Raw genomic sequence first — 27,711 nt, 5'->3', positions numbered from 1 at the left:
AGGAAACTGGTTTGGCTACTTTAGTAGAGACCAAATAACAATAGCTGAAGTAAGGTTTCTTCTTTCATATGTGAAGGTCCGAGCTAGCAGGCAGTTCAGGAGATAAGTGGCCCTGCCTCATGAGGTTAACATGCTTTTGATATGCTGCCCTTTCCCACACAGACAGAACTGGGTTGCCATGAGCACAGTGACATTCCGGCCCACAGATAAGGGGAGATTACAAGAGGAAGGCAAGCCCTTTCCTTTTAAGGATGTGGCCTGCTAGTTATAAACTACTGTTTCCAACCCACTGGTCAAAAGTCAGTCCCATGTTCACACTTAGTTGCAAGGTAGCCTGGAAAGTATAATCACTTACCAAAGAAACTACTGCCGAGCTAAAACATGGGGGAGCAGAGGGTTCTGTTAATGAAGAAAGAAGTTGGGAGATGTATATTGTATAGTTGTCTTGCTCCCAAGTCATGGTATATAACCATTACCAAGTAAATAAAATTTCATTGAGAGTTTCCCCAATTAAAAAAAAAAAAGGTATACCATGTATTTCCTCCTTTTTTTTCAGTGTAGTAAGTTATCAGTGGATTTTTGTGATGCTGATTACTATTCATATGCATATAAGCACATGAGTGAAGAACTTATGATTACATATGGTACTTTAAAAATTTGACTCAAATCATATAGGATACTATGTTTTGCAGAATCGGAAGCACTGAACTTAGTGAAAATTCAGGCTGCAGGAAGGGGATTAACATTTATTTAAAATCTTGCTATATGCCTAGCAATCTGCATGTTATAATAAAAAAATCCATGACATTCAAAAGCCTAACATGTGCCAAACTTAATAAAAGTTATTCTTATTCCCACTTTGTAAGAAAACTGAGGCACACAGAAGTTAAGCGATTTACTTAAAGCTCTACAACCAGTAAGTGGAAAGACTAGGCTCCAAAGCCTCAGATCTTCCTACTCTCTAAACAATGCCTCTCAGTGATTATTCTTTCAACCATGATAACACACAAGAGGAACTAGGGGAATTAGTGCTTAATTCTTTCCTCAAATTTCAACTCACTACCATAGGGAACTTTATTTACATGGAAAACTAAATTCTGAATTTAATAGAAAACTGGGATTCATACACAGAAATTCATTTTAGACTTCTTGGAAAACTCCTGTTTTACAAAATTAGGAATGCCAAAAGGCAGTAGATAAAACAATCCATGTGGAATTGAAAGTGAGTTGCACAATACCAAGGTAGTGCTAGAGTCGAAGGAAAATGCCACTTAGTCTCACATTTCCAAATTAAGTATGTATTTATCCTTAAGAATGGATATATATTCTTTATCCCAGTCTCACAATTTCAAAATCATTCAAGGTGAACTGATGCAAAAAAGTTGGCCTGAAATGAAACATATATGTGATACCTGGTATTTCTAAGCTTTCAGGGCTTTGAATATAATTAATCCACTAAAAATGGGAACAAGTCTTTTGATGGAAAAAAGAAAACAAGTGAAAAGACTTTGCAATGAAACAATATGTTTACTGGACTAAGTAAAAACCAAATAATTTATTTCCTGAAAACTGCTATTTCTTTGTAATATACCATCTGTTGGCTCATACCCATAAGATTAAACAGAAAAAAAAATATTTAAAATTTGTTCAAGACAAAGAAAAGGAATAACTCACCCATCAAATACAAATATACTATTTTATTCTAAGGGAATATTTCTGTGGTTTCTGCAAGGGGAAAACCCAAAAGTGGTTAAAAAAAAAAAGAACAGAAAGAATAATTTAGATGTTTTGCTTGTTTGTTTGATGTTTTTTTTCTCCCCTGGAAATAAAAATGCAATTTTACATAATTTTAATAAAATTTTAAAAAGCAAATAGTCTGACACACATATCAACAGCTACGCTTATGAAGAATGACCAATAATTAATCAAGATTTTCTTTTACGAATTAATTTAGGGTCTGGACAACTCTGTGGACTAACATGCAATTGAAGTCCTGACAGCTATTGACCTGGGTATTAGCTGTTCTCAGTTAAAAGATACAGATTTCTTTTTTTCTCTCTGGTGTTTTCTAACAATGTATCTACTATGCCAACAATATTTGTTCTTGATACAACTACAGAAGGGGAAATGTTAGTGTTTATACAAACCATAAAATCTGTATAGTGGGGGCTATTACAACTGATGTTTCTGGATAGTTTATTGGCAGACTTATCAGACAATCCAGTTGTTTTTCCTCCATATCAAACAAGATCTGAATGTAAGAAGTTTTCCAGTCAGAAATGACAAACACAGATGGAATTAATCATACAGAATTGGGGCAGATTTACTTCTTTCACACAGTTCCTGGTAACCAAAATGAAATTTGTTACAGCAGAGGGACAGAACCATCAAGTACACAATGTCAAAAGGCCTACTTTTAAATTTTTATTGTACTTAAATGACTTTCATTTATTTTAAAAAACCAAAACACCTGCCACCCGCATCTAAAAATGGGACATATTGAAAAGTCTTTCAAGGTTAAAATTTCTCAGAGGCTTTTTGGACTTCTGTCATTTCTATTACAAATGGGTCAAAATCACCTCAGCTAAAGAAGTTCTGTGATTGGCCAACATCATAATATTGAGTAAAATTTTCTGGGGGGAGAAACTGAGAATGGAGATGAGGGAGATGGATTGATATGCCAAACACACCTATGACTTGCAATCCTCATAGAACTACTAAAACAGCTAGAGTTTGGAATAATGCTATAAGACCTGCTGTGGATATGATATGCAAGACAGTCAGTGTCTTTATATCCTAACCCCAGAATCCGTATTTTCAAGTTTCTTAGGGCAACAAGATCATTTTCCAAATGCTTTATAGGAACATACTAGGACCTTTTCTATCATAATTCTGATAGCTAAGTAATACTGTGTCTTTGTGGAATCACCCACAGGTTTGCCAGAGTAAGGAGAGAGACTATTCTTTTTGAAATGACAAGGGCCTCCAGAAACTGGTGCAAAGGCAAAATAAGAGGATTTGGGGGAACAGGAAGATAAAACAATGAGAGAAAAGCTGCCATTTGGGGATAAAATGAAAACAAAAGGAGAACCCCCATTTCTGTGTACCACAGCTCATGCTATGAGACAGCAGCAATAAAGGCTGACACCCAGAGAAGTGGGCATTTTAGTGGGTTTTCTACAAACATTTCAAGACACTTGGGGTCTAATGGGCTCCACAGATTTTCTGTGTGCATAATCAGTTCGTGGAGTTTCAGCCCCTTTACCTCAATTTACCCAAATCCAGACCCACAGCTGAGAAGGCAAGACCCAGAAAGTTTAAGGGACACATTACTGTGTGAACAGCAGTGAAGGCCTTTTTCCCTGATGTGAGGGGCCCATGGCAAAAGCACCAGAGGCTTCTATCCTTCACAGAATTGGCTTGGCAGTGAAAATCAAAATCAAGACCACTTCACTCTCTACCTTTTAAAAAAAAGTTGAGTATTTTTATTGGGTCTTCAAGTCTGGGTCCCACAGTCCTCATCTGATGTCACTCTTAGCTCTGCACTGATTTCTCCCCTGACGTGCACATAGGGCTTGCCCAAGTAGCCTCCTGCAGCCAAGGTTTTATTCCAAAGCTACCTCTCTAAGGTCTAAGGTTACTATGGTAGAGTTTTATACAACAGTTTTCCTTAAAAATATTCCACAATTTGTTATTCCCAAACAAAATAAGATTATGCACCACTCAGAGAAATTGGTTAGTCATTCTGAAGATGTCTAAGAACTATATCACTGCCAAAGAACAACATTTCTCAGTTCATATTCTTTCCTTCAATTTTCATTTGTACATCCACACTGTGGTTCACGAGTCATCTGTTTTCCATTATCTTATAATCAAGTCAAGAGGACTTGTACTTGTACATCGTTTTCCAAAGCTGGATGCATTCACAGTTTGGTGCATACCCATGTGTATGAAAATAGGAACCCCACTTCCACTTTAATCTGATAATTCAACATCAGAGTCTTCTGATTTGGCTTTGGCAAGTTCTTCATGTACCTCCCTCACCATGAGAATACGTGTTAACATGGTGTCCAGGGTCCCAGGGTCTATCGGGAATGTGGAGTACCACATGGGGCTATTCGGAACACAGGAGCGCTCGGGTTGCAGGTAAAACACATCATTCCTCTGCTTCACACTTTCAGAACTATCCACAGGAAAAAAAAAGAAAGAAAGAAAGAAACTAAGGAAACTGGGGATCAGAAAGTATAGGAAATACGTAACTACTCTTTAATATAGTGGCTCTCACCTTTTTCCCTACTGTGACTAATGTCATAGATAAGCAACGCACCCAGGGAGATAAGTTTAAAGGCATTCCGCCCCAGGTGCAATCTGTAACTGCACATTTTTTCCTCCTCCACTCACCGGAGGTGAGTATAATGTTAATAGAAGACAAAGTATAAGTTGCTCACAAACTTTAGTATTTAAAACATTATTAGGAGCAAGAAAAAATTCAACTCATATTTGACACTATGGCTGAGAACCACCTATCCTCAGCACCCAATGCCCTGGAATGATCCCCAAGAGCACTCAATACACATTACCATGGGGCAAACCCAGTCACTATATTTCTTGGAGAAAAAAGTACTTTAGTGTGGCTCTTACAACTCTAAAGTCTTTAAAGTTTCTGTAACAGAAAGACCACTCAAAAAATACAAATTCTTTAAAAATAAATTGTTTTTCGGGGCACCTGGGTGGCTCAGTTGTTAAGCATCTGCCTTCGGCTCAGGTCATGATCCCAGGGTCCTGGGATCGAGCCCCGCATCGGGCTCCCTGCTCAGCGGGAAGCCTGCTTCTCCCTCTCCCACTCCCCCCTGCTTGTGTTCCCTCTCTCGCTGTGTTTCTCTCTGTCAAATAAATAAAATCTTTTTAAAAAATAAATAAGTAAATTGTTTTTCTATTTATAGGTTTAGCAGTACAACCTCTACTCTAAAATTTTTCCTATGTAATACAGTAAAATCACAACAGTTTAGTTATCACATAAAGGTTGAGCAACAGTTGTAAAGATTAAATAGCTGTGATTCTTGCTTTTGAAGAGATTTTCAGAAAAATAATTATCAAGAAAAAGCAGTTTGTTTGAGGGTCCAAAATCCAGGCAGATATGAAAACAGGGACAAAAGGAGATTAAAGGTACATCCTTGTCTGAAGTTGTATTTCTGATACTTAAGCATCTGAAATCCAAAACATGTTAACTACTTTTTGAAGTGTGCTGAATCTAGTCCAGAAGAAGGCTGCTTACCATTTTGATAGGTAAAACTCATAAAGTCGGACTGGGCATCGTAGTGGGTTGTCAGTATTCTCTGCCATCTCCACACCCACCGGAACCTCGTCATCTTCATTTCGTTTCCTTTTGCCAACAGTTAGTTTATCTTGAGATGGGAAATAATAATCAGAAGATTAGAAAAATCTTTTCTTCCAGTCTCAAGACACCCAGAGCTTTGTTTCCAGTAAGAACTGTCACTCCCTTCTCCCGTTCACTCACTCATCCCACAAGGACTGACTGAGCACCTATGGAGGTCCTAGGCAGTATTTTAAGTACTGCTTAATAGGACTGAACAAATCAAAGTCCCTGTTCTGTAAAATTTATGTCCCCCTGCTCACCAAAGTGGGTGCAGCATGGCAAAAAGCATGGTACTGGAAGAGTTAGGTCCTAATTCTGAACCTGACTTTGTTATGAAATTTCATCAGGTACATCTGAAGCCACAACAAGATAAAGAAGGAAAAAAAAAGGGTTCTAAGTGCTCTTCTACAGGAGAGATCAAGAGAGAAGTTGTCACCTTTTTACCTGAAAATACTTTTACTGTGGGTCATCAGTGTCCACCGGGCATTTGGTCAAGTTTCTTTTATCTGTCACAGTATTATGAGAAATGGAATCTTTGTTGGGAAAAGAAATTCTCAGTAAAGTTGACCGTTTGATAAGAATAGGGCAAGCCCTTTTTCACCAACAGAATTTTGCAGAAGCCAAAAGTTATCAAAAAGAAACTAGGGTGGGGGCGCCTGGGTGGCTCAGTCGTTAAGCGTCTGCCTTCGGCTCGGGTCGTGATCCCAGGGTCCTGGGATCGAGCCCCACATCGGGCTCCCTGCTCCGCGGGAAGCCTGCTTCTCCCTCTCCCACTCCCCCTGCTTGTGTTCCCTCTCTCGCTGTGTCTCTCTCTGTCAAATAAATAAATAAAATCTTTAAAAAAAAAAAAAAGAAACTAGGGTGAAGACATGGAAAGTAGGGCTGTTTCTTTCCCACTTTCTCCCTTCAGGCTTCAAGAAAATAATAGTGGGTGGTGGATCTGCTGCAAACCTGATGAAAAAGGTTTTCTTCTTCTTTTCTTACAGCTGCTCTTAATAGGTAGCAAAGAATTTTCCCCAGCTTCCTGCATTAGTTATTACTTAAAATTCACCCCAGTCTTCTATTTAGAGGATACCTAAATATAAAGACTCCTTCATTCAGAAAAGAAGCTGAACTTACTACCAGTCTTGAAAGCACCTCATCAGAAAACAGGGAAATGTTACCTGATTGCCTCTCCCTGCCCCCAATTAACATCAGTTAAGAGCACAAAGTGGGCTATATACGAACAAAATAAAGGAGAGAGGACATAGTCATGGGGTGAAAAAGCACAATGGTGTTACATTTTCTAAAGAAAAGGAGCAACTGAGAGAATTTTTAAGTAATTTTAAGTTTCAGTAATTTTTAAATTCTCACTTTCAAAAAATACATATTTCACTCTTATCCCAAGGAAGTAACAACTTGATTTTGGGAATTTTAGAACTTACAATTTTGGTCAAAATTAGTATGTTTGATTTCTAGTTCCATAATATGTTAGTTTTTTAAATGTTAAAAACAAACTATTATTTAATAGGCTGTTTTAGGAATGTTAAGACCATAAGCCTTCTAAGAAAATTGTGACTGCTGATATTATTCCACCGTGTACAAAAGCAATACAGATCTTCCTTGACGTACGATGACCGAAAATGCATTTAATACATGTAACTTAGCGAACATCGTAGCTTAAACATGCTCAAAACACTTACATAGCCCCACAGTTGGGCAAAATCCTCTAACACAAAGCCTATTTTATAATAAAGTATTGTTGACTACTTCATGTCATTGATTAAATACCATAGTGGAAAGTAAAAAAGATGACTGGGTGCAGAATGGCTGTAAACATATGGGTTGTCGGGGCGCCTGGGTGGCTCAGTTGGTTAAGCGACTGCCTTCGGCTCAGGTCATGATCCCGGAGTCCCGGGATCGAGTCCCGCATCGGGCTCCCTGCTCGGCAGGGAGTCTGCTTCTCCCTCTGACCCTCCTCCCTCTCATGCTCTCTCTGTCTCAAATAAATAAATAAAATCTTTAAAAAAAAAAAAAAAAAGAACATAAGGGTTGTCTACCCTCATGATCCCGGGGCTAACTGGGAGCTGCAGACTGTTGTTGCCCAGCATTCCACTAGCCCAAGAAAATACCAAAAGTCCACAAAGTACAGTTTCTACTGAATGCGTGCATATCGCTTTTTCACAACTGTAAAGTTGAAAAATTAAGTCAAACACCATTTGCATACTCTAGGCCAGCTTTTAAGTTTCTTCAGAAATTGACAGTTAATGTTAACTAAAAAGAGGTGGTCTGGTCAAAAAAAAAAAAAAAGATTTAGAAACAGTAGATTTAAAAATTAGACAGGTTCCTTTTAAATGGCGATTGGCCGATCTATTGCGTCTAAATCAGTGATTCTCATTTTTAGCTGTATGTTTAAATTCCCTGGGAAGTTTTACAACGCAGATTTATTTGGGCTCCACTCCTGGACCAATTAAATCAGACTTTCTAATTTAAAAGCCAATAAAAGTACAGTGAAGCAAGTGATTGCTCTCATTTTGTGGCAAACCTATAACCTAGCCCTGGCAATAAAAAAGCATCTACATATTAATCTAAAGCTACACTCTTTCATGTCTCGAATTTACAGTTACCCTTCTGTGGTTAAGTCTCTATTTGTATACTAACCGGACTTCAAATAGAAATCTCACAAACTCCACCACACACCTGGTTCTGACTCCTGCTTTTGTAAAGGTGGGAAGAACCTCAGATACGTCATCTTGGTGCTATACTTCAGAGTCCTGGTCCGTCTCATCACGTGGGCAAAGGAAAGCTTCAAGTGCTCAGTAACATTCTTGAGTTGAAAGTATTTGGTATTGAAGAAAAGGAGGGTGTTCAAGAGGACGATTGGTGAGTAAGCGCCCAGCTGTTTGCATTCCCACAAATGCTCCTCTTCAATGCGAGAGAACATGTAACCTGCACCGAAGAAGGGGGAAAGCAGTTAACAGTACTAAGCTCCTGCTAAACAGGACCAAGTAATTTCTCAAATTCTCAGACAGGAAGATATAAAGGAAATGATCCATTGTTCCCATCTTTCCCCCTCTTCCTTATATGGAAAACCAGAAAAGGCACCGCAAAGAAAGAGCAGATGACTCCACTGAAGCAGACACTGTGAGCAATCCCCTGAAACAGTTTTAATCCATTGTTATTTTAGACCAGGGTTTGGCAAACTTTTTCTATAAAGAGCCAGATGGTAAATATTTCAAGTACTGTGGGCCACAGAGGCTCTGAACAACTTTGTTGTTATTGAAGATAAGGAGCCACAGACAATACATAAACAAACAGGTGTGGCTGTGTACCAATAAAGTTTACTTATACACACAAATTTAAATTTCATATAATTTTCATTTGCCACAAAATATTACTCTTCTTTAGATTTTTTTCCCAACCATTTGTAACTCATGGACTATACAGAAACAGGCAGCAGGCCAAATCAAGCAGTTTGCAGACTCCTCCTGTTTGAGATCATTATGCTTACAGTTAACTGGTTCAGTTTCATTTTAGCTCAAATCATTAGAAGGCAGCTAGCTCCCTCCCTCCTTCACACCCCATCTTATTTTACATTTATATTAAGAGTGATTACTGTGATGACTTATATGGGATTATTCTTGAAAAGCAGGTGTCCTGCAGAAGAATTAAGATGAGTACACCTTTAAGCGCACACTCCTCATGACAGCCCTTAAATGCAGGTCCTTCCTTATGTTCTCTCACCAATCCTCTTTGTTCCTGCTTATGCATTCTATTCTTGGGAGACTAACCAAAAATATGAATTTATTACTTCCAATTTTATCTCCCTTGTCTCTTCTTTGGATGCTAAATGCATCAAGCCACCACACTGCTCAGAATGCTTCAAAGGTGCTCTCTAGCCCAAAAGAAAGGGGCACAAATTCCTGAACATCACATTCAACCTCTCCGCTCACAGCCTAGGAGCCTAAGACCAGGAGTACATCAGGGAGGTGTCCAACAACGTATGGTCAAAGATAAATTCAAGGATGAAGATTTAACTCTTGTAACAACCAGTACAGGGTATTGATAATGAACTAGTCAAAGTCCACTGCTAGTAGGTACAATCTAGAAGTAAAGTATGTGTCAGTTGCTGGTACAGTGTGCAACCTCACTGACACTACCAGACCAAAAATGGCTTCTAAAAAGTAAATACAACTTCCAGTTGTTTTTTATTTTTGTTAGTATCTATACATACACTGTATGGAAGTTATAATTTTACTAAAATCAGTAATAAGCCTAAGATTTTTCTCCTCAAAAGTCCAAATATGCTATAAATCAAGACAGAAATATAAGTGAACAATTTATAAAAAGATAATCATAAAAATTAAGCAATTTAGGAAGGCATATCATGAAAAGAATCAAAATAAAAGATAAGCATCCTACCATTAGGAAGTATTGTAGGTTCCCATATTTTCAAGAGTTTGGTAAGTTCAATCATAAATCTGGAATAGGGCTCAGTAAAAATGTTATCTATTCTACCATTTTCAAACAGGTACTACAAGAGAAAAAATGGAAACATATATGTTGATACAAAGAAAACAAAAGTTTTGGGTTTTTTAAAAATTATTTTAAGGAATAAAGTTTACCCTTAATTTTTGCCCTTAACATTGTGAACCATTTTTTAAGGATACATCTTAAAATACCAGAATTCAAGCTCTAAGGTCCTTTTCATATGAACTGTCAATACCTCAAGCACTGAGCTTGCAAGGTAAAATTTTCTATTTCCTTTTTAAAACATGGATGATACAGAATAATTATTAATAATTAAGTACCTTTTATTCAGTTCATGAAACTAATATACTAAAAAATTGCTTCTAATTTGTATGTTCCAAATCATTTTTCAAATTCCCAGGATCTAAATGCAAATGTGCTCTCAGAAGTTTTTGGTTTTTTAGCCTAGTTACAAGATCACTTCCTGAAATAATACAGTTAGCTAGTGTCAGGTGACCTGAGGATACCCAAGTTTTAAACCACAGCTCTCAACCCAGCCTTCAAAAAGTTCAAGTCTAATTATAGGATTTAAAACTATGCTAATTATAGCCATCAAGAATCATATCACAGAATGGGAAACAAGAAACAGCCTGGGTAAGTACTGCTAAAAAACATCTTGAGGTTACAGGGCAGGTAGATGAAATCACTCAGGGAAATAAAATGAGCACTTACAGAATAACACAAGGTATACTTATATGCCAAAAATCTTTTGCTGTTTTTAAGATTTGGTATTTTTTAATTTATTTATCTATGGCTATTTTGGTTTTCTGCTTTTCTATCCAATGTATGGCTTGGGAGAAAAATTTTTTTCTAGTTACATCTGTTCTGGCTAATAAAAATTATATGCCATTTCATACATGCATTTTTATAGGCTTCTTCAAAGGCAATTCATGACATTGCTAGATCACAGTTTTACTGTTGAGAAGTATTCGCCTTTTCTTCTTTTAATAAAGTTATTTTCACAACCTAAAAATATTATATCCTCATTATGGAAAAAAAGTTAAAATACAGAAAAAGTGAAGAATGACATACTCCAACTCACTACACATTAGAAATACAGAGTTGAGTTTTATACCTTTACTCAAACATATGAGTACATATAAAATACATGTTTTAAAAACCACTTTCCCCCTTAGACCAGGAACAAGACAAAATTGCTTGTTCTTGCCACTTCCATTTAACATCGTACTTGAAGTCCTAGCCAGAGTAACCAGGCCTTAAAAACAAATAAAAGGTATTCAAATAGGAAAGGTCCTAAGGAGTAAAACTATCTCTACTTATAAATGACATGAGCCTATATATAGAAAATTCTAAAGAATACATACAGCCACACACACACAAAAAATTGTTATTAGAGTTAATAAATGAATTCAGGGAAGTTACAGGATACAAGCAGCACAAAAATCAATTGCAAAGAACAATACAAAAAGGAAATTAAGAAAACAATTCTATTTACAATCGTATCTGAAAGAATACTTAAGAATAAATTGAACCAAGGAGGTACATGACTTACACACTTAAAGCTACAAAAAAAATGAACGCTAACAAATTAAAGAATACTTAAGAAAAACATCTCATTCATGGATCTGAAGAGAATACTGTTAAAATGGCAATACTGCCCAAAGCAACCTACAGACTGAGTGCAATTCTCAAAATCTCAATGGCTTTTTTTCCCCCCCAGAAAGGAAAAAGCCAATACTCAAATTCATATGGAATTGCAAGGAACCTTGAATCGCCAAGTTAATCTTGAAGAATCACACTTCCCTATTTCGAAATTTAGTACAAAGCTACAGTAATCAAAATAGTGTGTACTGCTATATGAATAACCATATAGACAAATGTATTAGAATTGAGAGTCCAAAATAAACACATGTCAAGTAAACACATATCAAATGATTTTCAACAAGGATGTCAAGACCATTCAATGGAGAAAGAACAGTCTCTTCAACAAATAGTGGTGGGAAAACTGGCTATCTACATAAACAATTATCCCTAACTCACAGGTATCCCTACCTTACATGAGATAAAAAAATGAATACAAAATGGATCAATGACCTAAACATAAGAGCTAAAACCATAAAACTCTTAAAAGAAGACATAGGGGTAAATCTTCATGAACTTGAATTTGACAATGGATTCTTGGATAAAACACCAAAAGCACAAAATAACAGAAAAAATAAACTGAACTTCATCAAAATTCAAAACTTTTGTGCATCAAAGTACACTAACAAGAGCGTGAAAAGAAAACCCAGAAACTAAGAAAAAATATTTGCAAATCACATATCTGATAAAGAGTTTAATATCCAAAATATATAAAGAAATCCTACAACTCAACAACAAAAAGACAAACAACCCAATTTAGAAATGGAACAAAGGTTTTAAATATTTATCCAAAGAGGATATAAACAAATGGCCAACAAGTACATGAAAAAATGCTCAATGACCTTTAGTCATTAGGGAAATGCAAATCAAAACTACAGTGAGATATCACTTCATATCCATCAGATGACTATTAAGAAAAAAGGAAATTAACAAATGTTGGCAAGGATATGGAGATAAATAGAACCCTCATACATTGTTGCTGGGAATGTAAAACGGTACAGCCACTGTGGAAAAGGGTTTGTTGGTTTCTCAACAAGCTAATCATAGAGTTACCATATGACCCTGTGATTCCACTTACAGGCATAAGACCCAAAAGAGTTGAAAACAGGCGTTCAAACAAAATCCTGTACATGAACGTTCACAGTATCATTCACTTTTCGTGATAGCCAAAAGGTAGAAACCACTCAAATGTCCATGAACAGATGAGTGGATAAACAAAATGTGGTATATCCAAGAATTAAATAATTCAGACATAAAAGGAATGAAGTACTGATTCATGCTACAACATACGTGAACCCTATGTTGAAAGAGGCTGGACACAAAAGGCCATATAAAATTGTATAATTCTACTTATATGAAATATCCAGAATAGGCAAATCCATAGAGGTAGAAAGCAGATTTATGGTTGCCAGGGACTAAATGGAGGAGGTAATAGGGAGCGGCTACTTAATGGGTATGAGATTTCCATTTAGGGTATTAAAGTTCTAGAGCAACATAGTGATGACGATTGTACAACATCCTGAATGTACTTAATGCCACTGAATTGTACACTTTAAAATGGTTAGTTTTATGATGTGTGTATTTTATCATAATGTAAATATTGCACTACACTACTTTAAAAATATATGTCTCTAAGAGTTTTCCATGTAAATATGTATAAGAGCAATTCACTGCTTTTTAACTACTATATGGTATTCAATAGTACAGACACACTACAGATGACTGAACCATTACTATTTTGATGAACACATAGATGGCTTCCAATTTTTTGCTGTTAAAAACAATGTTACAATGAAAATACATGTCTTTCTATATACATGTGCGTGCATTTCTTTGGGGAAAAATACTGATCAATGGATTTACTAGACTGATGAATCTATATGCATTTAAAAGTTTTTTTTTTTTTTTTTTAAGGATTTTTAAGTAATCTCTACACTCAACACGGGGCTTTAACTCACAACCCCGAGACAAGAGTCACACACTCCGCTGACTGAACCAGCCAGACACCCCTACATGCATTTAAAGTTTTAAAAGTCACATCAACTTGCCCTCTGAAAAAGCCTCCACACAAGAAAAATGTATACGTCTTCACTAATACTTGGTATTATCAAACTTCTCAATTGTTCAATTTTCTTTTCTTTTTTTAAAGATTTTATTTATTTATTTGACAGAGACACAGTAAGAGAGGGAACACAAGCAGGGCGAGTGGGAGAGGGAGAAGCAGGCTTCCTGCAGAGCAGGGAGCCCGATGCAGGGCTCGATCCAAGGACCCTGGGATCGTGACTTGAGCTGAAGGCAGATGCTTAATGACTGAGCCACCCAGGCCCCCCTCAATCGTTCAATTTTCAATCAGCCTAATGGGTGAAATTCTTCCTTAGTTATAGCTGAGTACCATTCATATTAGAGAGGCGGTCCACCACAGTGATCATAAGAACAGACTCTGAAAATAAACCATCTGGATTCACATTCTGGCCCTGCCAATTACTACCTTGGGGACTTCAGGCAAGATTTTCACTCACTGTGCCTAGCAGAAAATGGTGATGATGATAGTCCTTATACATCAGAGGGGCGCACTAACAAATAAATGAGTTAATATATGAAATAAGCTTATATTAATACACAGCATACACAGTAAATGACTATTAGGCATTCCTGGTACATTTTGCCTGTTAGCTATCTGTTGATTTTCTTTGTTACTTGCCTATTTGTTTCTTTTGTCAATTATCCCCTTCTTGGCTAATGTTAACAACGGTGGTCCAGGTATTGACATTACAGTTGAGTTTATTTCTTTACATTTTTATGTATTTTTAAAATTCTTTACAATAAGCATAATTATTTTTATAATCAGAAAAAAAAGAAAAGAGGAAGCACATTTGAGATGTCAACATAAGTAACCTTTTAAAATTCTTTACAGTTAAGGAAAAGCTACTTTTTGTCAAAATTGATAAAATGTTCATAATATTTACTTTCTAAAACAATCAGCTGACAATTTATTAAATTATAGCCTTTTTAATAGTTTTATTAATATAACAATATGATAAATATACTAGAAAAAACTCTAAGTTTCTGATTTGTCTCACAAATTAGAGTATATTTTATAGGTGGCAGAGTATTTGGTATGTAAAGCAGTCCAATGTTTTTTACTGAAATCACAGCAATGACGTTTGATTATACTCAAATCAGAATAGGAATCACTACCACACTTCTTGACATCTGCATTGATAAAATTAGAAAATGCTCTTTAGATCCATAATATCATAAACTCTAAAAGTACAGGAAGTGTGCTTTAGAATCTTCACAATTTTTACCTAACCAAAATGCATGCGTGGCGATAAATTTTGGTTGAAAGAACCTATAAAAGGGGTGCCTGGGTGGCTCAGTCATTAAGCATCTGCCTTCGGTTCAGGTCATGGTCCCAGGGTCCTGGGATCGAGCCCCACATCAGGCTCCCTGCTCAACGGGAAGCCTGCTTCTCCCTCTCCCACTCTCCCTGCTTGTGTTCCCTCTCTCACTGTCTCTCTCTGTGTCAAATAAAATAAAATTTAAAAAATATATATATCTTTTACAATCAAGAAACTGAATCAAAATATAGTGGGAATAATAATTAAATAACGGAAGTACTCTTTTGACTCTCGGGAAAACGAATGCTGCTTGCATAACTAGATACCCATCACAAATCTTATTCATCAGAAATACACTTGTATCATGTACAAAAATGAATTTCAGATGTATTAAAGATAATCTTAAAAAAAAACCCAAATATTTAAGAAAGAAATCTATGAGAATTTAAATACTTAAGTAGGAAGACCATCCTACGCAACACAGAAAAACCAGGAATTTTAAAGGGAAATAAATGCATATTATTAAACTATGTAAAAAAGAAAAATTTTTGAATGGCAAATATATAAACAAAAACTGGAAAACAAAAATATACTGGAAAAATTTATTTCAAGCATTTACATCAGAGTTCTTATCCCCAATATAAAAGAGATCCTACAGATAGAAAGGAAAAATCCAAATGACCAAAAGCATAAAAAGACATTCTACTTTATAAAAATTGGAAAATACAAATTGGAGCCACCAGATGCCCTTTTTTTTTAAGCCATCAGACCATCAGAATAATAAACATTATAAAGAGGAGAATCCAAGAAATGGGCACTCATAATACTGCTGGTAAAGCTGTAAATTAACCGTTCTGGAAAGTAAAATGAAAATATCTTAAAATTTAAAAAATCTATATATGCAGGTGCCTGGGGTGGCTCAGTCGGTTAAGCATCTGCCTTCAGCTCGGGTCATGATTCAAGGGTACTGGGATCAAGCACCACCACCTCTGGCTTCCTGTTCAGCAGGGAGTCTGCTTCTCCTTCTCCCTCTGCCCCTCCCCCTGCCCATGCTCTCTCTCAATCTCTTAAATAAATAAATAAAATCCTAAAAAAAAAAGAAAGAAAAATCTATATATGCTTTAACCTAAAAATAAAAGCATCAGTTCATCAGGCACTCAAATAAAATATTTACTAAACCACTGTATTAAGACTAAGGGGGGGAGTAACGTGAATACTTAAAAGAAAAAAGGGTGAATAATTGGTATATTCGTATTCTGCAATATTACGCAGCTTTCCTTTATAAAGGAAGGAATTTGATTTTATGTTCACCTGGAGGGATACACAGATTGAGAAAAGTAAGCTGAAAAAAAATGTATATGGTATCAGCCCCATTTTGCTAAAAACTAAGCAAAACAACTATACACATCTAAAACATCTATACACACGCATATGTGTATGACACAGAAGGACAGATACTGCAACACTGGTTATCTCAGAGACTGGGAATGAAGGAGAGAAAACTGTCCGTATATGCCTTCAACTTACTGTTTTTAACAGTTACACTGAACACATATTACTTTTATAATTAAAAAACAAAACTTTAGGAATGCCTAAATAAAAGAACACCCCCCCCACCATACAAATGGAAGAAAATTTCGCAAATAGAGAAAAGAAAAATCAACAACATCCAGAGCACTACCACCCAAGATGATAACCACTATCAACATATTTTGATGCATTTCATTTTATTACATATTTATAGGACTGGTTTTTAAAATCATTGTATGTTAACATATACTGATGCACATAGAATTCATATTCTCATTTTGTTTATTTAATGCTTTAGTATTAGTATTTTACACGTTACTAGAAGTTACTTTGTAAACAATTTTTATTGGCTACATAATATACAAGTTTATAAATATATTATAATTTACTTAAACATAACACTCTGGTGGGCATTGAAGTTATTTCCAATTTTGTGCAAATGATGTCTGAATTTCAGAGTATTAGCTTTGTCAGACTCCCAAAAAGTGAATTACTGGCAAAAGAGTATGAACATTCAAAAATATTACTGAAACACATGCCCAAAACTACTTTCTAGAAGTGTGTACTAATTACCACCAGCTATGAAGGCAAATCCCCTTCACAGAATTCGTATCAACAATAAGTGTTATAAATATTTTTTGCTAATGTGATAGACAAATAATGGTATGTCATTTTATTTTATTTTTTTAAAGATTTTATTTCTTTATTTGAGAGAGAAGAGAGCACACAAGCGGGGAGAGGGAGAAGCAGACTCCCCGCTAAGCAAGGAATCCGACATTGGTCTCAATCCCAGAACCCTGGAATCATGACCTGAGCCGAAGGCAGACTCTAACCTGATTGAGCCACCCAGGTGCCCCATGTCTGTTATTTTAATGTGCATTTAGAAAATTTTAAATAAGACTACATGATTTACATAAGTACATATATACACACACAGTCACCTATGTCACTTTTTGTGACTTTGCTATTTTTGCCTTTTTTGTCCATAGAACAATAAAATGCACCATCCTGAATTTCTGTTATTCTACTAACAGTCTCAATTTGGCTTATGGAAGGCTATATGATCAAGACTTTTAAATCAGGGGCAGTGGTTCATTAAGAACAGAGTATAAAAGCAATACCAAACCACCATATACACTATAATTTTCAGCTTGAATCACAAGATCTATCAGAATTATTAAAAATGCAATACATTTTAGAACAATTACTGAATTTGATACCTGCTGAATTCCAAGGCACAAGTATAAGATACTGTCTGGATCATATTTTTCACCATTTGGTCTCCGCACTTCTTGGATAAACTGGCATAAACCCAAACTCAACTCAGCAAAAGTGCAGGACAGAATATCTTCCTTCAGCTTGATAGAACGGACTATGGAAAGGTAGAAAACATCTGAAATATTAACTTATAAGAAACACAGTAACATTACTTTAGTCACTGAAAAACACTGACTACTACTGTGGGCTTAGACATTATAGTGTACACTGGTGAATACATGGATTACAGATAAATCCCGATCTGAAGGCTTTTTCAGTTAAAGAAATAAAAACAATGCAGTGCACCATGTGTAACAGGTGCTGTGACAGGGGTTTAGTTTAAGAAGGATTCTAGGAAAGCAAATGAGGAACATCTATCAGACAGGGAAGGGTCAGGTGAGATTCTGGAGGATGTGACACTAATGCCAGACCTTGAAAGGTGAAGAAGAATTAAACAAACGAATAAAGAATTGCAATCTAAGGATATAAAAATACTTCCCGAAGCATATTCCACAAAGTACTAGTAATATGAGAGCTGGAGAAAACTGGGTTTCTAAGATCTAATAAATTTAGAAAACAGCAGCATACTATATCTGCGTCTGAAGAATTCACAATGATACATAAAAGGTTTATTAACGGTTCTGAGAATATCTGCATAAAAATGCTGTTTAACATTCTCTAACTCCGATTTATTTGAATAAAGAACACTTCAAGTAACATCTAACATCTTCATGCCCTTAGAAATGCTGGAATACAGAAAAATGAAAAGATTGAGGGGACTCAGATATACAGGAAAAAATCAAGAAGGGCAGATGAAGGCGAATGGTGGTAAATCTCAACTAGCATATTAAGGCTTTGAAGACAACTAAGAACTGAATTAATTTTACCAGGAGAGCGACCCAATTTGATTTGTAGAGATCCTACAATTTGATATGTAGAGAAACTACTCCAGTAGAGATCCTACTTCAATTCAGATTAGAATGAAAGTACTCTTTTTCTAGTCACTGCTCCTCTGCATTTAGATAAGGTTGCATGTTTTCAAAGATACACTCGAGTTCCCCTGATTTAGTTTTTTAAAAGGTAAGTGGTGGTTCAGAAGGGCAAGGACCATGTTTGACCTTTTCACCAAAGTACCTAACCACCATGCATGGTACATACCTGGTACATAAATTCAGTACTTTTTGGATGAATGAATAGCAGAAATGAGTAGGCATCCCCTGTGGCTATTGCATTTAGGCCTGGTAGTCTAATATAATATTACCTCTCCATTCTCCCTATCCCTCTTCCTTCTTTAAAACAAAGAGTGCGTTGGCTCAAACTGGGAGTTAAAGGGCCTAATAAACCTCCCTAAAAGTATATTTTTATCACTCAGCAGAGATTACACTTGATCTGCAGGAATTCAGTGCATCAGTCACAGACCACAGCAGCTACTAACTGCTCCAATAAGGAGAGTGACATGTACCCAAAAGCCAGCAGGGTAGACTGAGGTGAAGCCAAGAGTGCATGCAATTACCTGATTGTTAGAAAGAAGGTATAGTTGGAAAGATGCAAAGTATCTAGTGACAAGGACATACTCATCCATTCCTGCCCTATCTCATTCCACAAAGATTATAGTAAGTATCTCACATAAGACACAGATAATAAAAAAGGAAAATAAAAACTGAAAACAAAAGTTTAGAATAGGAACTTCAAAACCAGAGGGGAAAAAAAGTAGGCTCTAAAATTAAACGCTGCTGCTCTATATGAATTGCTTATTGGGTCCCAAATTTCCTGGCACCCAGTCTCACAGAGTTTATTATTAGGAAAAATTCCTACAGAAGAGGCAAGGCTTTTCCAGGTAAAATTTTTCTCAACACCACCACCAACAGCAGAAGTGTCACAATGGGTTCCATGTTACAGATACAGGGCTCAAGAATACAGATTTGAGTCACCCGCATAATGTTAGAGGAAGGAATACAATTCCTCGTATTTGCATAACAAATTCATGCCCATACAACCTTACCTTCATAACAAGATCTTTGTAATTCAGAGTAGGATATTAATTTCTCTCTTTTACCATAAGACTCCAATTTTTAAATAATCTTAAATATTCCCATTTACAAATTTAAAATTGGCAATAATATTAAAAAGTGATTCAGAGAATTCAGACTACAAAGAGAAATGATTTTACCTCTACAGCCTGGCTCTGAGGATTCTTGAGAGACTGCATGGTCTTGAGCACTTCCTAAAGGGTCAGAACATGGGCTAGACGCAGCATGTTCAATACCTGACAAGGAGAGAAGAAATTAAAACTTTAAATAAAAATGGAGGAAAATTTAACACCAAAACCAAAGTTTTATGCAATTTTTGACCTAATGTGTATCCCTTTTGTGTAGATTGATGACTTGAATTATATACCCCCAACCCCCTCAATCAAGACACAAATTCATGCTGTGTATTTACCGCCACATTTCAGATCCCCCTGCTCTTCCTTGGCATTTTTCCACTGAACCCAGTTCTTCCAGGCATTTACCCCATACATGTATTTCAGTGTCATCCCAGACACTGAACATCCCTGAAAGGCTCCTTGAATAAGACTTCTGGGCTCCACAGCCACTATAGACTTCTTCCGTCCCTGTAAGAATTCCAAAAATGCACAGAATATAAAATTTAGTTCTGAATCTTTAAGAAACATAGTTCTCAAAGAAAGAAGGGAATAAACTTACAGAATACACAATTTATTATTAGATCCTAAATATTCAGAGTTCTTAAAGCTAGAAAGAGTTTTAGAGGTTAATCCAATCCATATAGTAAAGAAAAAAAAAGGAGAGAGTTGAAATGCAGAACTCTAATAATTACTAACATTAGAGTACTATGTTCCAGAAAGTGAACCCACCCTATGAAGTATGAATAAGAGTTATTACCACTCAGGTCTATTTCATGGAACATACGAGCAGATCCATTCTGGGATCCAAAACAAGCCCCCATAAATTCTCTACCTACAATCAAATTAAACTAGAAACCAATAATGAAATGATGTTAAAAAAATCCTCAAAAATTGGGGTGTCTGGGTGGCTCAGTCATTAAGCATCTGCCTTCGGCTCAGGTCATGATCCCAGGGTCCTGGGATCGAGCCCTGCATCAGGCTCCCTGCTCCGAAGGAAGCCTGCTTCTCCCTCTCCCACTCTCCCTGCTTGTGTTCCCTCTCTCGCTGTGTCTCTCTCTGTCAAATAAATAAAATCTTAAAAAAAAAAAAAAAAGAAAATCCTCAAAAATTGGAAATTAAACAACACATTTATAAATACCCATGGTCAAAGAAGAAACCACAAATGCAATTAGAAAATATTTTGAAACTTCAGTGAAAATGAAAACATTTTTTCCCACAGTGCTAAACCTTACAATGACATTTATAGTATTAAAATGCTTCTATGAAAAATAAAAGTCTAAAATCAAGAATCAAAGCTTTAAGAAAACTAGAAAGAGCAGACCACATTAAAACCCAAAGTAAGAGGGGTGTCTGGGTGGCTCAGTCAGTTAAGCATCCAACTCTTGATTTCAGCTCAGGTCATGATCTCGGGGTCGTGAGATCAAGCCCCACATCCGACCCCGCACTGGGCATGGAGCCTGCTTGCCTGTTTGGGATTCTCTCTCTCCCTCTCCCTATGCCTGCCTATCTTTCTCTCTGTCTACCCCCCACCAAAAAAGTAAATGAAATAAAACCCAAAGTAAGGAAAATTAAAGAAATAATAAAAATAAGAACAAAAATCAATGAAAAAAGGATAGAGAAAAATTAATAAAGTTAAAAAGCTGGTTCTTTTAAAAGATAAAAAAAATACACTTCTAGCTAGAATGATCAGGAAAAAAAGAGAGAAAACATTAAATTACCAATACCTGATCCTAGAGACATTAAAAGGATAGTTAAGAGAATGCTGTCATGCCAATAAACTTGACAAGGCAGATAAAATGAACAAATTTCCTAAAAGACACAAACTAACAAAGCTTGCTCTAGAAGAGATAATCTAAACAGCCATAAACATTTAATTCAGTTTAAAACTTTCCTACAAAACCCCTATAGACCCACCAGTTAAATTATATCAATTCTATTTTAGAAAATAAAAAGGGAGTAAACACTAACTCACTGTACAAATGTTACCATTATCCTGAGAACAAGGCCAGACAGTCATTACAAGAAGACTACAGATCACTCTCTCTTCAACGGAGACATTTATAAAACCTTAACAATATACTAGCAAACTGAATCCAGCAATAGATAAAAGACTAAATACATCAGAAGAAAGTAAGATTCATCCCATGAATGCAAAGTTAGTTTACCATTTTAAGAATTAATGTATGTCATCATTTTAATAGACTGAGAAAGAAAAAACCAGATGAGCATCTCAATAGATGCAAGAGAGCCACCTGACAAATTCAACACAAATCATGATAAAAATTCTCAGCAAATTAAAAATAGAAGAGAACTTCCTGCCTGATAGGGGCCCTCCACAAGAAATCTACAAGTAATATCATAGTTAATACTGCAAAACTGAACACTTGCCCTACGACTGAGAATAGGCACGAAGATCCGCTCTCATCACTAATACTCAACGTTGTATTGAAGCTAGTACAATACATAAAAGAATCCTAGCTAGTGCAATACATTAAAAAAAAAAGTGCATTAAGATTGGAAAGGAAAAAGTAGAACAATCTTTATTTACAAATAACAGGATTGTCTAGGTAGAAAATCCTAGACTTTAGTTGAGCAAAATCACAGTACATAAAATCAATATAGAAAAAGAAATCTCAGGGTGCCTGGGTGGCTCAGTTGGTTAAGCATCCAACTCTTGATTTTGGCTCAGGTCATGATTTCAGGGTCGTGAGATCAAGCCCGGCACTGGGGAACACTCTCAGCACGGTACCTGCTTGAGATTTTCTCCTCTCCCTCTGCCCTTCCCCCGGCTTCTGTTTTTTCACTCTCTCTCTAAAATAAATAAAATCTTTACTATAAAACCTAGCAATCCCACGTCTGCATATTTTTCCTCAAATGAAACTATATGTTCACACAGAGATTTATATCTAGAATGTACATAGCAGCTCTATTTGAAACAGCCCAAACCTGGAAATGACCCAAATTTCCATCAACTGTTAAACAAATTCTGTTTGTCCATACAAGGAAATGCTACTCAGAAATAAAAAGGAATGAATGGCCTACTGATACATGAAACAACATAGATAAATCTCCAAAACATTATGCTAAGTTAAAGAAGCCAAACAGGGAAGACTACAAATTACATAATTCCATTTATATGAAATTTTAGAAAAGGCAAAGCAGTACCATTTTGCATCAATCTGCAAAGCAGATTGGTGGTTATCAGGAGCTAGAGAAGACTGACTGCAAAAGGTCATGAGGGAGCTTTTGGGACAGTGGAAGTGCTATAGTTGTGGTGGTAATTACATACTGAATACATTTGGTGAAGCTCATCAAATTTTACACTTAAAATATGAATTTTTGCATGTAATTATAACTCAATAGAGATAATTTTTTTAAATAAGGCTATTATTCTTTTAGTTTTTAGTACGGGAAAGTCCTGTCAATATGAAAAACAGTCCACATGAATTTCACTATTATACTATATTATATAAAGTAAACCTCATTATAATATATAAAAAAAGCTAAATTTAGAGACTTTAAAAAAAGTGTACAACAAGGATTATAAAAAGCTTTTTAAAGTAAAACAACAAAACACCCTCAATTATAAAAACAAGAAAAAGACCATGCTAAAAGAAACAAAGTAAAAGGTAATAGTCTTTTTTTTCAACAACAGCTGTCTGCCATATATTGTTTATTATTTTGAGTTCATCAAATATAGTACAAATACATTTACAAAATTTTATAAATTCATAAAGATGGCATGATTATGCGGGACATACACAGGTGTTGTGTCATACTATTCTGGAGTGGCAGGAACGCTACCCTTTCTTGTATCTGAATGGCTGAAACCTGGGCCATGAGTCAGTACATGCTCCTAGCTATCAGTCCCCAGCAAGTCCTGGATGACTTACTGTAACACAAATGAGTAACAAACTATCCACCAGTAAACTGTAAATTTTTGTGGTTACCCTTCTATTAGCTGGAAAAGGCTTATATAACTATGATTCAAATGATGACAATCACAACAAACATTGAACAGCTACATAATAATAACCACATACTAAGCATCTGCCATGTGCCATGCTAGAAGACTTATCTCAGTACCTCTATTACCAAAACATCGAGGTTTACATATCCCTTTAAAATATTCAAAAGATATGGTTCTTGATTATAAGAAACAGAAATAAAGGCACAAAAGTACAAGGCTGTGGGCGCCTGGGTGGCTCAGTCATTAAGCGTCTGCTTTCGGCTCAGGTCATGATCCCAGGGTCCTGGGATCGAGTCCCACATCGGGCTCCTTGCTGGCGGGAAGCCTGCTTCTCCCTCTCCCACTCCCCCTGCTTGTGTTCCTGCTCTTGCTATCTCTGTCAAATAAATAAATAAAATCTTAAAAAAAAAAAAAAAAGTACAAGGCTGGGTAGAACAATGTATGGAATTCTGTGACCCTGCCCATTACAGAGCTTTGTAAACATCAAGAACCAAGACACACCGAAGGAAAGAAAATGCTAGAAAAATTAATCTACTGCTTACTCTTCGTCTAGGCTGAGGGAAGCCATCTCTGTGCCGTCGTCTTGTTCGGGAACGTGCCTGGATTCCCTGTCCTTTATTCAGTGGGTCAAAGGATTCTATAATAATCAGCAGAAAGCATAAATTGAGGTAAATAACTCACAGATTTATATAAAAACAGACTGGGGGAGGAAACATCAGGTAATCATCACTATATTAATTATTTTGTTCATGATAAAATAACTTTATTTACATTCTTAAGAAAAACAAAGGATACAGCACTTAAAAACTTCATTAAAAATCAAGGAAACATCCTACATGGTTACTATGGGAAAGGTTAAACACAACACAAAATTAACTACTTATTATTTAACCTTCAAAGGTGGGCATCATTTGTGCCCTAGATTATCACACTGTATATCTACTTCATAATGTCAATTCAGAGTTATACCAATCTTCTAAAATCAAGAGTATTTTATGTGGCACAAACCGGATGGAAAATCTGCTTCCAGATCCTGCTCAGTTTCTCCTTTTGAGAGCTGCTTCAAGTCTGAATCAGCCTCTTGCACAGCATTTGACTTTAAGGCATAATGATTCAACTCTTCCTCCCAGCTATGCGGAGTAGATACTGCCTCTGATTCAAGGTCACCACTGTATGTACTTCCTTGGTCTGAAACAGACAGAAAACAAACATACGCTCAAAATAAGACAGACTCTATTTGCGCTGAGAAACCTTCCTGAACCCTGGAATAACAAAACCGAGATGACTGCCGATTTAACTAGGTACACTAAAGAATGAAAGACTTCTTCACCAGCCTCATAAAACTGGCTTCATATTCTTGGTATACACTTTAAAGCATTATTTCAATTAATCCTTAAAACCAGTATCTGAGGTACCTTTTATTATTCTCATTACATATTAGCATACATAAACACCTGATACCCCCAACAAATAGCTAAAATTACAAATATTAAATCCAAGGATACTAATACTTTGTGGGTTTGTATTAATAACTGAGGATAGTATTTCTTTCTTTTTTTTTTTTTTTTTTAAGGATTTTATATATCGGGGCGCCTGGGTGGCTCAGTCGTTAAGCATCTGCCTTCAGCTCAGGTCATGATCCCAGGGTCCTGGGATCGAGCCCTGCATCAGGCTCCCTGCTCCTCGGGAGGCCTGCATCTCCCTCTCCCACTCCCCCTGCTTCTGTTCCCTCTCTCGCTATGTCTCTCTCTGTTAAATAAATAAATAAAATTAAAAAAAAAAAAGGTTTTATATATTTATGAGAGAGAGAGAGAACCCGAGCAGGGGGAGGGATAGGGGAAGATGGAGAAGCGGACTCCCTGCTGAGCAGGAAACCTGACACCAGTTCCATCCCATCCTCGGCACCCCAAGGATACTATTTCTAAGATCTGAAATATATGTCGAATTACAAACCTTTTTCAAAGATCTTGGTGTCTAGAAAGAGTTCCTGTTCAGAAGTTTGGGATCCTAAAGAAAAAAAAGGTGTCCATTTAATAACTTACATGTATACACAAAGCAAACTGCATCTCAAATAAAATGACTGCATATATAAATGAATCATACTAGGGAATGCTAAGAAAATAGCCTTCATATGCAGAAAGAATGATTCATTAATAAAACTAGGCATTAGTGGTAAATGAAATTAAACAATTTATGACTGTAACAGCAGTTAAACTTCCAGGTAGCAGTATGAGAGAAGTCAGGTCAAGAGAGACATTTATTTTACAATCCTGTGTTTTCTGAAATTTTTTTTTACCATGAAACAAATGCACACACACACACGAACAATTTATTTACAAATTGACAAATATGATTACAACTATCTATCTTGCAGGTTAGGTTTGAAAGTTTTTTCAGTCTGACTCAATTTTTAGGTTAAGGCAAAGTTACAATATTTGTACAGAGGAAGCACCTGAAAAATGTTAACAATGTGAATGGAGATGCCAACTTAAAATGAGGTTTATTATCAGGAATTGCTTAAACTTCTAAACTAAGTATCAGAAATTAGACGATCAAGCACAGGGGGAAATATTCTAAGACATTAAATTCCACATACAAATGGGTCAGAATTATGAGATTATATACTAGAGAGCAAAATGAGACCAGAAAAAGTAGGAAAATAACCTTTTTATGCATCTCTCAGGATATATATGATTTTAAAACTTAATGGCAACACAAGAGGAAAGCAGACATTTTTTCCAAATGCTACAGTGTTCTGAAAATCATCTAGCATTTATTATGCAAAATCCTAAACCCAGCAGCTAGCTTTGTAAAAACCATCACTGAAAAAAAGAAAACATTTGTCAAGAAAAAATAATTTCCTGGCTCCTCAGTGATATAGGAAAAGGCCTTCATGTATTTCAACTATCCAAACACCATTTTCTCTATCTCTTCTTATACCCCCATATCAATGAGGTACTAATTAAGGCTAGAAACCTTTCTGGATATGTACCTGCAACTTCTGGTTACTGTCATTTGCTTTGGAGTCAGACAGACTGAATTCAACTTCTGGTTCCATCACTTCCTGATTGCATAACCAGGGCAAGTATGATATCCTATTTTCCAAAATGAGTTTAAAATAAACAGTATCCACCCCACAGGGTTGCTGTAAAGGTTAAATGAGGTGATGCACACAGTGCATTTAGGACATGTCTAGGGTATGGTAAGCATGTAACTACTGTTCTTATCGATATTCTACCCTCATAACACATGATTTATCTATAGGTTATCTTGAGCCAAACAGTTTTCCATCCTAAGGCTCTATTTGCCTTCTTTCAACATGCTAATTATTATACAACAGAAGTCTTAAATAGGGATCATGCTTTGAATATAGGAATAAAGCCAAAACATAATCATGAAAATGGATTTACAGATTATTTTTCTGGAATGATTAAGAACTAAAAATAGAATATTAATACTTAAGTTTTAAAAAAGGACAGGACTGGCAAAGACATTTGGGAACCATGGCAACAGACTCCTCCCCCAGAAGATCAGCGAAAACAGCCAGCCAAGACCAAGTTTACCCATCAATGAGAATGGCAGAACTCCAGTGCTAGGGGAATAATGCAAATGGAATCCATGGCTTTTTTCCATGATTCTTTAGTCTTTCAAAGTTAATTTTTTTCTTAACTGTCTTTTTTTTTTTTAATTTTTCTTTTTCCCTTTTTCAACCAACACCTTATCAATCCCTTTTTTAAAAAACATTTTTATTTTTCATTTTTAGAGCCATATTCTATTCCTTCATAGTAGTTACCCGTATTTCTGGCATATATATATAAGTTGTTCTCTATTTAAAATTTTGACATAGTTTCTTCTGACAGATCAAAATATACCCTAAAACTCTAGTGTATGGTTTTTTTCTACTCTCCTGCCTGATCACATTCACTCCCTTTTTTTTTCCTTTTTTTTTAAATCCTCTTCTTTCCTTTTTCAAACAACT

The 27,711-nt window shown here is 36.0% G+C and overlaps 1 protein-coding gene across 1 annotated transcript in view; it reads right to left on the bottom strand.

Moving 5' to 3' along the window:
- Nucleotides 1–3,462: 3,462 nt before the first annotated feature.
- ZMYM4 (zinc finger MYM-type containing 4) overlaps nucleotides 3,463–27,711 on the bottom strand; it is a 127,704-nt gene continuing 103,455 nt past the window's right edge. Inside the window, exons 19-29 of the mRNA XM_081816848.1 lie at nucleotides 26,709–26,796; nucleotides 25,686–25,739; nucleotides 24,741–24,920; nucleotides 24,275–24,369; nucleotides 20,059–20,230; nucleotides 19,787–19,882; nucleotides 17,580–17,731; nucleotides 9,779–9,890; nucleotides 8,057–8,305; nucleotides 5,276–5,405; nucleotides 3,463–4,183 (exon numbers count right to left, since the gene is read on the bottom strand). Coding sequence (XP_081672974.1) covers nucleotides 3,976–4,183; nucleotides 5,276–5,405; nucleotides 8,057–8,305; nucleotides 9,779–9,890; nucleotides 17,580–17,731; nucleotides 19,787–19,882; nucleotides 20,059–20,230; nucleotides 24,275–24,369; nucleotides 24,741–24,920; nucleotides 25,686–25,739; nucleotides 26,709–26,796 — 1,536 coding nt within the window. The 3' untranslated portion in view covers nucleotides 3,463–3,975. The remainder of the gene's footprint in view (nucleotides 4,184–5,275; nucleotides 5,406–8,056; nucleotides 8,306–9,778; nucleotides 9,891–17,579; nucleotides 17,732–19,786; nucleotides 19,883–20,058; nucleotides 20,231–24,274; nucleotides 24,370–24,740; nucleotides 24,921–25,685; nucleotides 25,740–26,708; nucleotides 26,797–27,711) is intronic.

The sequence above is a fragment of the Leptonychotes weddellii genome, chromosome 4 (assembly GCF_054177405.1).
Source record: "Leptonychotes weddellii isolate Sample4059 chromosome 4, ASM5417740v2, whole genome shotgun sequence".
Lineage (NCBI taxonomy): Eukaryota > Metazoa > Chordata > Mammalia > Carnivora > Phocidae > Leptonychotes > Leptonychotes weddellii.
The sequence above is the reverse complement of the archived record's forward strand: the minus strand, read 5'-3'. Positions and strand labels throughout refer to the sequence as shown.